Source organism: Pithys albifrons, chromosome 2 (assembly GCF_047495875.1).
Source record: "Pithys albifrons albifrons isolate INPA30051 chromosome 2, PitAlb_v1, whole genome shotgun sequence".
Classification (NCBI taxonomy): Eukaryota; Metazoa; Chordata; class Aves; order Passeriformes; family Thamnophilidae; genus Pithys; species Pithys albifrons.
The window spans coordinates 61905112-61919090 of NC_092459.1; the positions used below are offsets into that span (position 1 = coordinate 61905112).

The 13979-nt window shown below is 35.5% G+C and overlaps 1 protein-coding gene across 6 annotated transcripts in view; it reads right to left on the reverse strand.

Moving 5' to 3' along the window:
• The window catches only part of ZDHHC14 (zinc finger DHHC-type palmitoyltransferase 14), a 98307-nt gene that overhangs the window by 31110 nt on the left and 53218 nt on the right, over nucleotides 1–13979 (reverse strand). For 3 of the 6 annotated variants that reach the window (XM_071549254.1, XM_071549249.1, XM_071549251.1), the window contains 2 exons: nucleotides 12677–12849; nucleotides 3426–3584 (listed from right to left, as the gene is read on the reverse strand). In XM_071549254.1, coding sequence (XP_071405355.1) covers nucleotides 3426–3584; nucleotides 12677–12779 — 262 coding nt within the window. In that variant the 5' untranslated portion in view covers nucleotides 12780–12849. The remainder of the gene's footprint in view (nucleotides 1–3425; nucleotides 3585–12676; nucleotides 12850–13979) is intronic. The other 3 variants (XM_071549252.1, XM_071549250.1, XM_071549253.1) reach the window with 2 other exon arrangements.

A 13979-nucleotide genomic window follows, 5' to 3' on the forward strand; every position in this document is an offset into this window, starting at 1 on the left:
TTCATCCATCAGTCACACACAAATCTATGATATGCAGATTTTGAAATAAATCAAAAGGCCATATTGCCTTAGATTAATATCTATGGTGGATCTCTTCTTCCACCTTACTGTATTTCTGTTTTAAGTCTAAAACAGTTACTTCACTTGATAAGCAAAACTGTGGCATTGCGAACACAAGAAAGGCTTTAGATATTTAGATTAGAAGACTAAGTTGATTTACTGCTTGCTAGTCTTTATTCACTGTTTCTAGTTAGTCATTCGGTACTATAGTTAAATAAATTGTTTGGATATAGTCACCTGCTTCTTGTTCAGCTTTTATATAGAAATCAAATTAAACAAGAATAAATTATTTATTAAAACCAAGCAAAAAAAAAAAGGGTATTACACAGTTGATGTTGAAATTACCAAAAGTGAATTAAAAAGAAGACATTTCGTCATTTCAAAAGCAAGTCTAACCACTGGCTTCTTACTAACATTGTACAGTAACCTCTTGTAAAAACCCAGCAATAACTAGCTAGAGCTCAGAATTTATGTCTGCTGCAGTTATTTACTTTTAAAGTCTTTATTTCTTGTGTTTAGATGTGCATTATTCTTTATTAATTTATAATTCTCAAGCAACATAACAGTACACAAAACCCTTGAGGGGCTAAGTTCCAACTGACAATCACAAAAGAAGTAAAAAAAAGCAAATCAGGAATACATCCAAGACATTTGCTTCAGGGAACACTTATTCAACCAATTTTTTTAAGGTATTACATAAATGCAACAAACTACATTTGGAAGAAATTACATTATTTTTCTGGATACTACCAGGAAAATATTGTAGAGCTAAAGGAGTTTGAAGTATTGCCATGGGTAGAACTCACATTAACTCTTTTTTTTTAAAGACATTTATAAAAAAATTAGTGATGATACAAAAGATCAAGCAAGATCAAGTAACACATAGGCTTACTAAACTAGAAAGTTAGGATTAATTCAAAAGAGGGGAAAAAACCAAAGAATAAGTTTTTGTATGTACTTACATATTTAAAATGCTGCAATAGATTCCTTAGAGAATAAAAAGCATTAATAGAAAACACAGGATGAAAGAACCTCTCTTTCACACTGCATTCACTTGACAAGTATCATAAGGCACCTTTAGGTAAAAGTAGCATATTTTTTTTTACTGAGCAGTGAGTGCTGGTTTGAAGACAGACCTCACTCCTGCACCACACAGTCTCTGTAGCTGCTTTGTAACTATGCAGCAAAATCTTTGGAATCTATGTGGTAAAAAAGGAATGCGTGGCCATTTTGGTGGTGAGCTGCTTAAATAGCCCGTTATTTAAATATCATACGTTATGCTTAAGTAGCGTAAGTTACTTAAATATGTGTGTGAAGAAGGTCTACCTGTGCATTGGTTTAGTTAATTCAGTAAGGAACTACCAAATGATAGTGGCACAAGAACATTTATTGCTATTAAAAAATTTATTCTCAAACTAAAATTAAATAAAAGCATCTTTATATAGACAAACCTAACTTAAGAGTGGTGGTAAACTGCATAACACATTCAGATTAAGTGTTACACTAATCTGACAGTCTTACACTGTTAGTTTGCCACAAGCAGAAGCCATCCAATTTTCTGGATACCTATTTTTCATAGCAAATTAATTGAAGGTACTTGTAGATTTCACTTTTTGCATTCAATACACCTGAACACTTCTATGACAAACACCTCTACCTAATCAGGAAACAAAACTATTACACAGTGTATCCTGAAAAAGTCACTGTTTATTGTAATTTCCATTATAAATGCTGAGGAGAAAAAACACAGCAAATTCATTCCAATTAATGGATGCAACTGTTTTAAAACAAGTAACTCCAAACTAAAAAATATGCAAGAGGAAATTACAATCATGATTCCTATTTTATAGGCAGAAAAGACATCTCACTTATATAAATCATTTACTCAGATTCTTTTCTGATAGACATTCATAATAACACATCTGTTGCTTCATCACAGACATCTGTTGCTTAATCAGAAGACTGTGATGTTTCACAGAATGGGTTTTCCAAATGTAGCATGAAAAGAACACAGATTACAGAATAACCTATAGAAAAATCCTTCATCCCAGTGTATTAAAAAACCAAAACATTTTTTTAAAATAAACTTCAGGATGTGTGTGTTCTTATTTATGCTCTCTTGCTAAAGAGCCTTTAAACTTTTATTTACTGCACTGGTCAACAATTGTATTTTCACATTATCAGGTTTGCTGAATAATAACAGTGTAATGTCCAGGTTGCACTTTTGCTGAAGTACTTTTCTGAAAAATATGTCAACTGCAATTCATAAACATCCCTACTTGCTCAATAAAAGCAAGCTTAATAGCTTTTGCAACATTTAAAAAATTCTAATACATTAGAAAAATTTATTTACTGAAGGAACCATCTACAGATATTAATCAATTATACAGAGCCAAAAGGATAATAAACTTTTCACTCTGATGGAAGTGTATTCCCTAAATGAATGCCATATAAACATAAAACTCTAATTCTTCCAATGACTGCTTTATATCTAAAAATATCACTGCTGAATGCTGCAATTACATTTCTCAGCTGGAGACATCTTTCTACATTATTTTCTTGAATGCTTAAGATCCAGGCTCAACAGTGTGCTAATCAACTGCACCAAACTCCAAATGTGATCTAATTAACTAGAAACCACTCAGATTTGATTGGTAGGGTTTTTCTGGTTTGCTTTTAAATCCGAGCATATCTTAATCACCTTGTCTGCCCTCCATAGAAAATAGTCATGAAAAAGGACAAGATGTTCAGTGAGAAAAAACCCCAACCCTATTCATTATAAAATATGCTTAGGTCCTGATAACATCTACTTACCCTCAAAATACCATGTTTCCCAATAATTTCTTATGGATTCTGACTTTAAAACTTCTAGTCATAAAACTGCTCAAAGGTGAGACTCACCTACAGTATGCATTTTGGTCACAGAGCAAGCCCCTAGCCATTTGAACCATGCCTTACAATCAGTTTCTAATGAACTGGGGAAGCAGCTCCTTGCCCTGAATTTAGTTTGTCAAAGGAAACAACTCTAAGACTCCCGTAACGGTTGGTTCTCTGCACTGGAAAGGTCACTGCACATTGTATGCAGCCCTGTTTGAGTTGGGTGTTTTCTCTGTCTTACAGACAAAGATGTTAGTTTAGGAAAGATGCATCAGAAGATATTTTCCTTCTGTTAGGTCAAATCTCTTCTGTCTCCTCTACAATACTAAACATACAGAGGTTGCAGGAGAGAAGGATGAATACAGCAAGTCACCTCATGAGTAAGCTTGTCACTAATTCTGATTCTGCTCTCTCTCCTATGCAAAGTATTCATAACAATATATAAGCTACCAAACTGAACATATGCCGTATCTTTTTTCTTTACTCACCTACGCAGTTATCACAAAGGCTGCAATGCGAGGCACGAGGTGGGCGGAAAATCTTGCAAGTAAAACAATATTTTAGTTTCACTGTCTGTCCATTGATGATCACTTCTTTTGTTCTGGGAGGGGGGCGATATCCTCCTGAACTGGAGCCATTTGCTATATCTAAACATGGAAATACAATACATTACATTTTTCACAAGCTATGATATATGCACAGAACTGTCCTTGATGGTAATCTACAGCAAGCTTCAAATTTGTATTAGCACAAAGTAAATTTTTCTCCTTGTAAGTCTCCTAAAATAACATGCAGCAAAGAGGTATTTCATTACAAACAGCATACACGGCCAATCAATTTGAATTAAAGAAACCAAACAAACCCAATTCTCAAATGTTGACAATTATCTTGATCCCAAAATTCTTACACTGTCATACCCCCAATGCTTCATAAATAATACATTAAAGACAGGGTAGAAAAACTTGGACAAATTATCCTTAGGATATTCCTAATTTTTTTTAGAATTCCAGTAGGAACAAATAGTCTGTCTAGAAGTGCTGCAGAAATTCTACAACCTAATAGGGAATCTGCACATTTATTTAAGCAAAGCAGCTCTATCACCAGAGCCTGACATGTGCTGAGATCTCTTGAATGCTGTGATAAAATGAAGCACATTCACTATAGTATTTTATAGCTCCTGCTGTTTAGAAGTTTGAAAATCCAACTTCCAGTGTTACTTCTACACACTCCAAAGTTTGTTCATTGCGTAAAACCAGCTTCCAACTACCTTGTTTGATACAAGTGGTGGAGTTCTGGGTTTTGTTTCTTAGCTTCTTTTTGTTTTACTTTAGGACATCAGCAAACTAAAGGACTGGTCAGGCTAAATCATTACAGTTCAATTTTGCCCAAGCTGAGCTTTACTCTGAAAGTTGAACAGCTAAAATTGGCACCTTTTTCTAGGTTTAATTGTTCTTGTGTAATCCCAGTCAAATCAAACCACAGAAGTTAAAAAAAACCCTAAATTATTACTCTTGGACAGGCAGAACAACTAAAACAAATGAAAGTAAAATATTTTCCAATATATGAGTGACAACACATTTCAAAATCACAGTCAGTTGCACAACTGCATCTTACATTGTCTCCCTTACTTTCATGTGGGGCTTGTTACTAAAAGAACTATTATCTGTATTTGAGCTCAATTGTGACAAATATCACCCACAATTAAAATTTCTGTCAATTACACAGCCTACAAACTATGTATTTTCCAAGAGGGTAACTAGAAAGCCTCCCACCTAGGAAGGTATTCAAACTGGCAACAGCACAGTTGTGCTAGCGAAGGTGTAATTACACCAAGTGCCTGATTTGGCACCAAACATGGCTTAAGAAGTTCTCATCTGTGATGTGATCACCCACTCCACAGATATACATGAATAAAAGTTGTTGTGGGACACCACCGTAAACTTGTTCCTTGAAATAACCAGACTTCAGAAAACTCTATTGGAGAAGAGGATGAAAGGAAGGAAGGGAGTGATACCCGAGAATGCTGGAATCTGGGTCTGAAGCTCCTACATATTTGTTATGAGTATGAAGTGGTGAATACTAAAGGGACAGTAGCTTAGAAGCAGTCTCCTAGAGCCTGAGGAGGTACAGACATTGGCTTGTGTTGGATCTAAACAAAGCCCTGCAATGTTCTTGTGATGCCTGGCCAGGTCCTATGATCTGCACGTGGAAGCATGGATTGCTGTGTGGTTCCCATAGCTATCAATTATACTGATTTTGACCTCAAGGTCAATACTACTTGACACAATATTTTTGACTAAATAACTATCGCATTACAAGATACCAGTGTATTTCAGCATATAAGCTGAAAAGATGTTCTTTGAAAGGCACAGCACAACTGTGCTTATACTGTCTAAAGCTTTACAGACATGGATGACTCCTAAATCCAGAAGACACTGAAGAATTTCTTTTAAGTCACATTACATTAAAAAAAAAGCTTCCAAAGACATTATAACCAGCAGACTGGTAATATTCTTCATCCTTCTAGAAATCCTTAGGCCTTACAAAAGAGTGTTATGCTCATTTCTTATCATAGTTTGGTCAAGATAAGGCTTAAACTGTGTCATTAGCCTTAATTAGTTTTTTTATTAAATAAAGCATTTAACACATGCATGCATAGCATATTCATTAATAAACTGAATATTTCCTTTGATACCCATACCCAAATTAAAGTGCATAACTACTAAAAAAATTACTAATAAAGCCTGAATTTCATCTAGCTGTAGCTTTCTATACTGCTAGAAATGTTGGTGCATTCAATTTTTTAAATTAACAGTAATATTTCAGATTTTCTTCTTTTACAAAATCTTATTATTCCTTATTAGGTACATAGTCATTGGAAGTACTGAAACCACTCACAGGGAACTGTTTAGAAGAAAAATGCTCTTTTTCCTGAAGAGACATTTCTGTTATAAAATGCACATTAACTAAACCCAGTATTACCCCTCTCTTTCAAGAAATTCAGAAAGTCCACTACATTTATTTTAAATGGGCTCTGGCAGAATCTCAATTGCAACTTCCATTTTCTCTGGTGGAGAAGGGAGACCACTCTCCAGCCCATTTTATTTACAATGCTGGTTTTCTAAGACGATTTCCTCCCAAACATTTGCAGGGAAGTTCACAAAGACAGCAAATCCTAGCTCTCTGAGGAAAATTCCTCTTGAAATCCAAGGGTGACGCAAAGCTGATGCAAATAAAATTAATGAAAACAGTCTTGCTGACTTTCCATGAACTCAGAATTTTACTCGCAATCCTAAATTGCATAATCAAACTTGAAAGTCCAAGTCTTTGTGTCTACTAACATCTTTTTTCTGGAAACAAGCAACAGGGTAAGGTCAAGTATGCTTGGACTTAATCTGAATTATCTAACCCAAATGTGCTAAACATGTCCTGGTCCCACAGTGAATTTTTAGACTGTAATTAGCCTTGATCTGACTGCTCGTACTTGGGGTCTAACACAGTTTAATCTTTCGATATATGAGGTCCCTTTGCACAATAAAATTAATCTTTATGGAATCACTTTCCCCCAATGACCTGTGTCTGACCACTACTACATTTTTTTCATCCAATCCATTACTGATGTAGTAATGCAAGTTATTTTACAAAAAGGCGAAAATTTGCCCACTAATGGGATTACTTTCCATCCTCCTTGTTCTGACATGTTTCATAACTTCTCTAGCAGGGTTAACTGTTCATGCACTAGATGGGGTTCCAGCATTTTCATTACCCTATTACAATAGCCCCAAACATACAATCAATGTCCATGCAGCACAAAGAGACTTGAACTGCTTCAGGAAAGTAACCTACGTATTTAATGGACATACAGCACAGCCTAGCAATCTTCTAATGTGACAACAAACCCCATGTAATTTCTCAGTTTATTATGCTGGAAACAAATGGGAGGTGATGTTTACATGAAACATAGATGTTGCAAGTTTTTATACATATCACCAGGATTCTCCTGCTCAATCAAGGGTTGGCTTTTTTGGTCAATGTTTCTAAGATGCTAAGACAGCCTCTAACAGGTCTCTCCACATTGTCTCTATACAAGCTTCACAATCATATTATGCAAGGTTTTCTGACAATTTTAACAGGACACAATTTCAACCTTCAAACAACAATATTAGAAAAGTCAGTAACTTCAAAGAATTGTAATGTCTCCTGACAAGAAAGACAATGCAACAGAAAGAATCTTTATGTAAAACCTGTAACACCTGAAGAACAACAGAAAAAACATCAAACAAAACAAACCAAAGTCCTATAAAAATGCAAACCTCTAAGAAATGTCTTCTTCTGTGTTTAATCACTTAAGTCTAAGCTACGTGCTTAACAACAGTGGGCTGCAAGAGGAAAGACTAATTTATTTCTTGGGGTGGAGAAGAAAACTAATAAAATGTTCTTGTTTCCAGACAGTCATGTCAGGGACAAACAATACTGGGAACCTGACTTAGACTGAAACCAGCAGCTGCTGACTGCATTCTTCACATAGTTCTTCATCGGACAGCCAACGAGAGATATGGACCACACATTGCTCCTGACTTTAGACAAAAGACTTGCTGACTTAGGTTTTTCTGAAACCACGTATTATTTTCTTAAAAGTAGAATTGCATGCTCTTCTTGAAGCCTAAAACTTTATGTGAAAGGTATGCTTGTTCCTAGAAAGAAATGTAATCTTTAGTGATTTGCTGAGGCAAAGAAGCATAGAGAGGAAGACTTACCTGACACGCAAAGTAATTTCACTACATTTATTCTAAGAATGTTGTTTAATGAGTGCAATATCAGCTATGACTATAAGCCTATCAACTTGGTATCCCACATTTGGGGAGAAAGCAAAACATGTTATTCCACAAATGGTATGTATTTATTCAGACTACTGTCAGTTCTATGAAATGCCTATGCTGTGGCACAGATTTAATTTTATAAGGGTAAAATGAAATCAAATTATGCCTTTCAAAACAAATGAAAAACAGGCAAGGAATTGTGAAGGAGTCTCAAATGTAATCTAGAGCATCAATGTAAATGAGAGAGCCAAGGCATGAATGACTGAAGATTGTGTGCTGGTATAGCTTATACACTGAGTTCATGGCTTTGAAAATGCAAAAGCAAGCAAGAAGAAACTGCGACCTGGCCTGAGATGGTTGAATAGAATAAATTAGGAAGATATACATAAGTTAAAACAGCCTAAAAAAATACAAAGAATTTAAGGCTAGAAGGATAAATTACCATGATCACATTTTCATTTATCTGCATCACCTAGCCAATGCAAAGAGGATCAATACTGTTGAAGTTGTATACATCAAATGGACAAATACTTTCCCACCTGTGAAACCCATTCTCCTGGTTCTGGTTATCTTTTCAAGCCTTCATATTTAACACTTTATATTTTTCCACTTGAGGTGACTTCATACTAATGTTAATATAAGAGACACATATAACAACTGCAAAGAGACCACAAATAAGGCTGCTCCTAGTATTTATGTTTCAGTAGAAAAAACCTCCCTCCTCAATATAATAGTCTGTATTATTACAGATGCCATGCTTATATGCACCATGAAAATAATGCAATTATCACCGGGGTTCCCCTGGAAAAAATTACTTTTCAATTTTAATGAAAGTTCTAATCGAAGTAAAAATACTTCAATCAATAAAGAACAGTAAATTTAATATTCCATTTAGAGAGGGGAAACAAAAGGCCATGATGTATTTCAGTGATATTACAGCACTTTTACAGTCAATAACCCTACATTACATCAGTGATTTTGCATTACTTCATTATTCAAGCCTCATCCATCTAGTTGCTTTTGCTCTATTGTATTATATGAAAAAACCCCAAACCCCAAACTACAGTATTTTAAGACTTTTGCTCCTCTTCTCTCTTCAACCAAGAACAGGTTTGTATTAAATACTTTTAGAGGTCTGGTTTTCTGGATTTGTGTTTTGCTGCCTTCTTCTTAAGTTTCCACACATGGAGTCAAAAACCAGACAGTGAACTGAGACCTCATCACCATTGGGTATCACAGAATGTCATTTCTTCTGGATCATGTAATGACTCTTCTTCTAACACACTCCAAAAAGGATTTCCTCTTTTTGTCGTATCACAATTCTAACTCGATCTGCTTGTGGATAACACTCAAGTCTCCTCTTACTGTACCACTCACCCATTAGACCCTTTTATGTCAGTATTTTATTTCCACTTGTAGTCATGCATTTTGTGTTTGTTCCGTATTTGCTACGACTATTTGAAATATATTAAAAAAAAAAATCAACCCCAGTGACTGCAAATTTGCCCATGTCAGCATCAGCTTCAGAGTTAAGCATATTCCCCTTGAGTCCACAATCAGTTTCAGCAAGATCCTACTTGATCATTTACCATTTGCCACTAGAGTGTTTGTTCAAAAAGCATCAACTTTGTGGCAATTTAATCGAGACCTTATTGCCAAAATTTATATAAAAATACTATGCAGCACAGTATCAAGAGTGCAATTAGACTGAAAAATTAAGCACATCTGCTTCTTCTTTTTCATTTCTTACTCTTTCAATGAAGACCATCAGTTTGGTTACACTTGATTTGCTCTTTAAATACTTGGTTGCTTGTTTTGAAACTTAAATGGCCAAAACTTCACCCCTTGCCAGCACTAATTTTTACAATTTGATCATTTAGCAGTTTACTCCATGTCTCTCTCAATAGAGAACAGATTCTAGTGATAGAATTGACAGATTTCTATTAAAGTAGAACATTAGATAAACTAATAAAGATATAGTATAGTGGATTGGCAGACATGTGACTACTTTCTCTCTCCTAAATGTTACTTCCTATCAGCCATCAAGAAGCTACAAGTTGTCTTCTGAGATCAAAGTAGAGTGTTGAATGACTCAGATTGGACTCTGATATTTCTCATTTCTCAACAGCACAGCACACCTTCAGCTTTTCCTTCTTCCTCTGACCTCTAATAGAACCCATCCTGTTGCCTTCTATTCTTCCTTGCTGGTTATAACTGATTTTATTCTCCTTTTGCCTTTCCCACACTTTATCAATATGCTTGTGCCCCGTCTTTTTACTCACCTTTAGAAACTATCTCCACTTTTGATAAAAGTATTTTTTTGACTGCAATGAAATACAGTCAGCATGGCCTCTTCATACACTTTCCAACCGTCCTCTGGACGAGTATAGCTTGATGATGTGCATTTAATATAATACTTTTCAATAACAAAAGTCCCTTTTGCTTTTTGAACAATTTTTTTTCAGTTTCTTTCCCTTTTTGTTTTTCTATGAACACAGCAAATTCTCAAGAAGCAACTGCTTTGCATTCCGGTACCCTGGGGGTGGAAACAGCAGCATCACAGCTCTGTTAGTGCTCCTTCTTCACCCAAAACAGGGCGATAGCCTAAGTGGAAACATTTCTTGCTGTCAGTATGATAACTCTGTTTCCAAAAAGTCACCTGAAAGAACAAAGTACTGGCAGCTTCTTTAGAAGGTCTTATTTTAAAAACTATTCTCCTTAATCAGCTCATCCTATTCTATGCTTTCTAATGTAAAAAAGAAGTCTAATAAGTTTTAAATTAACTTCAAAATAACATTCTCAATAAATAACATTCTCAATAAATGAGAATGCCTCTTCTCAGGACACAACCGTTCCTTATTGCATCTGCAATAATTTTTGGGAGGCTGCTCTGCAAACAGGGCAGGGTAAGACTCAAGTATCTAAGAATGACTTGAGTGAGGCAAAAGCCACAGACAGAACATACTACATACACAAATTTTAGAAAAGAAACAATTTTGTAAAGGCATTATTTTTCAGGTGAGTTATCTGTAGAACTTCTTGCCTAGCAATATACTATTGTTAATCTCATACCACATCTTTAGAAGGCACCCAAAGTTCAAGGGTACAGCAAGTTTCAAGGCAATCAAACCAGAATGATAGATTTGGAACATCTAGTTTTCATTTCAACTGTGGGAACATTCAACTTTCCTTGCTGCAGACACCATTTCACTAGGATACACCTTCGATGGGTATATTAAAAAAATATTTTAACGATATAAAAATATTTATTTCTACTTCTGTTGTTGAATCTAGAATCCTAAGAGTTTTAGGGCAGAAGGATTTCTTAGCTACCTAGCTTGCTCCTCTTCTAGACTGGCCATAAGCCCTCATGCTTGGGAACTCCTCATTTGCTGGCCATGTAATTCCTTACTGCAATACTCTTTTTGGACCCTTTTTGGAAGACGACTACTGCCTTTGCTACTGCTGAAGAAAAGACAGTGGCTTTGATCAGCTCAGCAGCCTGAACCTCTGAAGCAAGTATGCAATACCATTTAGAAAAAAATATTAATTTGTAAAGAAGTTCTGAAATAGCCATAAACAAACATTTTGACTCTTATCATCAGCTTTTCGATACAGTCTTTTTTTCCTAGTTTCCAATTTGTATTTTTAGTTTTTCATTTAGTCAAAACTCCATCTGACAGATGCTAAAAAAATTCTTATTGTCAGCTGCCTATTTGAAATAATTTCTATATATTTTCTGACATAGATCAATGTTTCATTGAACACAGGGTAAATAAGCAATTCCTTAAACAGGAACCTATGCCTGGATTTTGGACTAAAGCTGGTACCTTATTCCAGGTAAAGAATTCCTTGAAAGAGATCAGTGAAAGTAGACCATAACACTGATTAGGAAAAGGTGCTAAATAAATGCTTCATTGTATTTTTTCCATATTTTTACACATTAAAAAAAATAAATCTTAGTGAAAGTTTGTGGCCTAAGCTGTATACTTTTTTCTGAAGTTTATGCAAGGTGGTTCAACTACTTCTGAAATTCAGATGAATGGCAAACATTTAAATACTTCTATCATAAAAAGCCCCAAACTGTACTATGGTATTAAACATCAAGGATGCCACAGGTATTTCTCCTGCGCTTGCATAAACCTATTATCTCTCTTTTCAATTTTAAGAGTGAGCATTCCTCTGAGACGGCTTCAGAAAAATGGGATTTCTGTTGACTGTGATATCAAAGCAGATGCAGTACCCTTTGGTAAGCTTTAGTAGCTTGCTAAAAAATAAGCACACAAACTCACTGCTTATGAAGCAATTCTGCAAACTCATCCTGTTTTCTTATCCAGGTACCACATTTTAGCTATTCAGCATATTTATAGCTGTAGAAATTCCACTATTAAAATTGAGTTAACAATTCTCTTGATAAGTGCAGCTAATTAAAATGTAGCTCTCTCCTTTAATTTTGCTGGCTTTACACAAATAAAAAATAGTAACACTTTTACTGTATATTAACACAGAGACTCATCTGACTCTTTTGCCATATAAATAACAGCATCATTAAATTCAGTTAAACTCTGAAGATACACTACTTTAAAAGATACACAATTGTAGAACCTTTGTAATATCAGCTTTCTTGCCAAAAACACTTTAAAAGTATTCTCTTGTGCACCACAGAGAGACTTGTACCAGACTTGCTGAAAAGTATTTACAGTAATAACTACCACTCTCCAAGGCCAGGATTGTGTTTACTTTCTTGGTGAAGAACTGATCAGCCATCTTTTCACCGGAATCACTGCAATGTCATCAGGCATTACCATGCCAAAACAATCACTGTGGAAAGAGAGGAGTAATGCTTCCCATGAGCAGAGCAGCACACTGCCTTCACACAGCACATGCACCCTCGGGAGGAGAGCGAAGAGACAACAGACCTTCAGTGTTACCTATTTGTCTCTCTAGATCTGCTGCTTCGTCTGGTGTTGCGCGGGGGAGTACACCAGGATCACTGAAACTAGTACGCAGCAGGGTCCCCATCACGAAAAAGAAAAGGATCCCACCAATTGCAGGTATTGCAGGCGTGATCTTCTCTGACAAATACGGACAACTGCAAAAAGAAAAACATTAAACAATCAACAACACAGTGAAACTTGCTCTCAAATAATATTCACCTCTACAAATGCATACAAAGAACTCACTTCTATTGATACATTACTTGCCTTGGAATGTTTATTGCAGCTTAAATTTTTGTTTATGTGTTTATGATGCTTCTGAAATTTCTCACAATTTGTTCAATAAGGCCCCAATAGCATAATAATGAATTCAATAATATAGAATACTCATTTACATAAGAAAATATTTTTAGCACCAGATAAGCTTCACCTACTGCCCAATTACATAAAAGTAGAGAGATGGAAGAATAAATAACCTGAAGAAGCGCATAACATGTTGAAATAAGCTACACTGGAACATGTAATTAAGTCTATAAAATGAATTTAACAATCACCAGCAGGATGGCGCTCAAGAACCTGTGACACATTCCTTTAACAGCCTTGGTATATATCAATATTATAACACCACTACTGATTCTCTTTCTTAATCCATTTCTTGGAACGTGGTAAACTTGTTTACTCATTTACAAAGTAAGAAGAGAGCAAATGACAGTGTAACACACCTGGGACCAAATAATCGTGTACAGGGAGCATGTCTATGGCAACATCAACAGCCCCTTACCAGGACAAAAATGGCTCTGTGGTTACCAGATCCACAATACACGTGAAGGGTTTAAGATCAGATCACAGTTTTAGCAAATTATCCTCTGTGGTTCACATGTGATTAAACAAAAATGGACAGAAGCATTGGAATCTAAAGAATACACAAATGTAAGTGTCTCTTCACAGTTGTGCAAAAAGAAGGGAAATAAACAGACATTACACAGTATACCAGTCTCACTAATCTGAGCCACACAATGAAAGCACTGCAGGACTATCTTAGAAAATACACTCTCTTCACAGCTCTCATATTAAGTAGAGGTGGGCAGAATACCAAGATGGCTTCATGTATTTCTGTGATGCATGTGAAGTCCTAAAATAAGCCTAAAACCAAGAAAAGCCAAAAATCAACAAGTTCTAGGCCTTAGGGTTTCATCCAAAGCTTCCAGATATCAATCAAGCCTAATTAACATTGTCTTCCCTGCTTCTGCTGACTGCCTTAAATGATGATTCAGATGCACAAGCT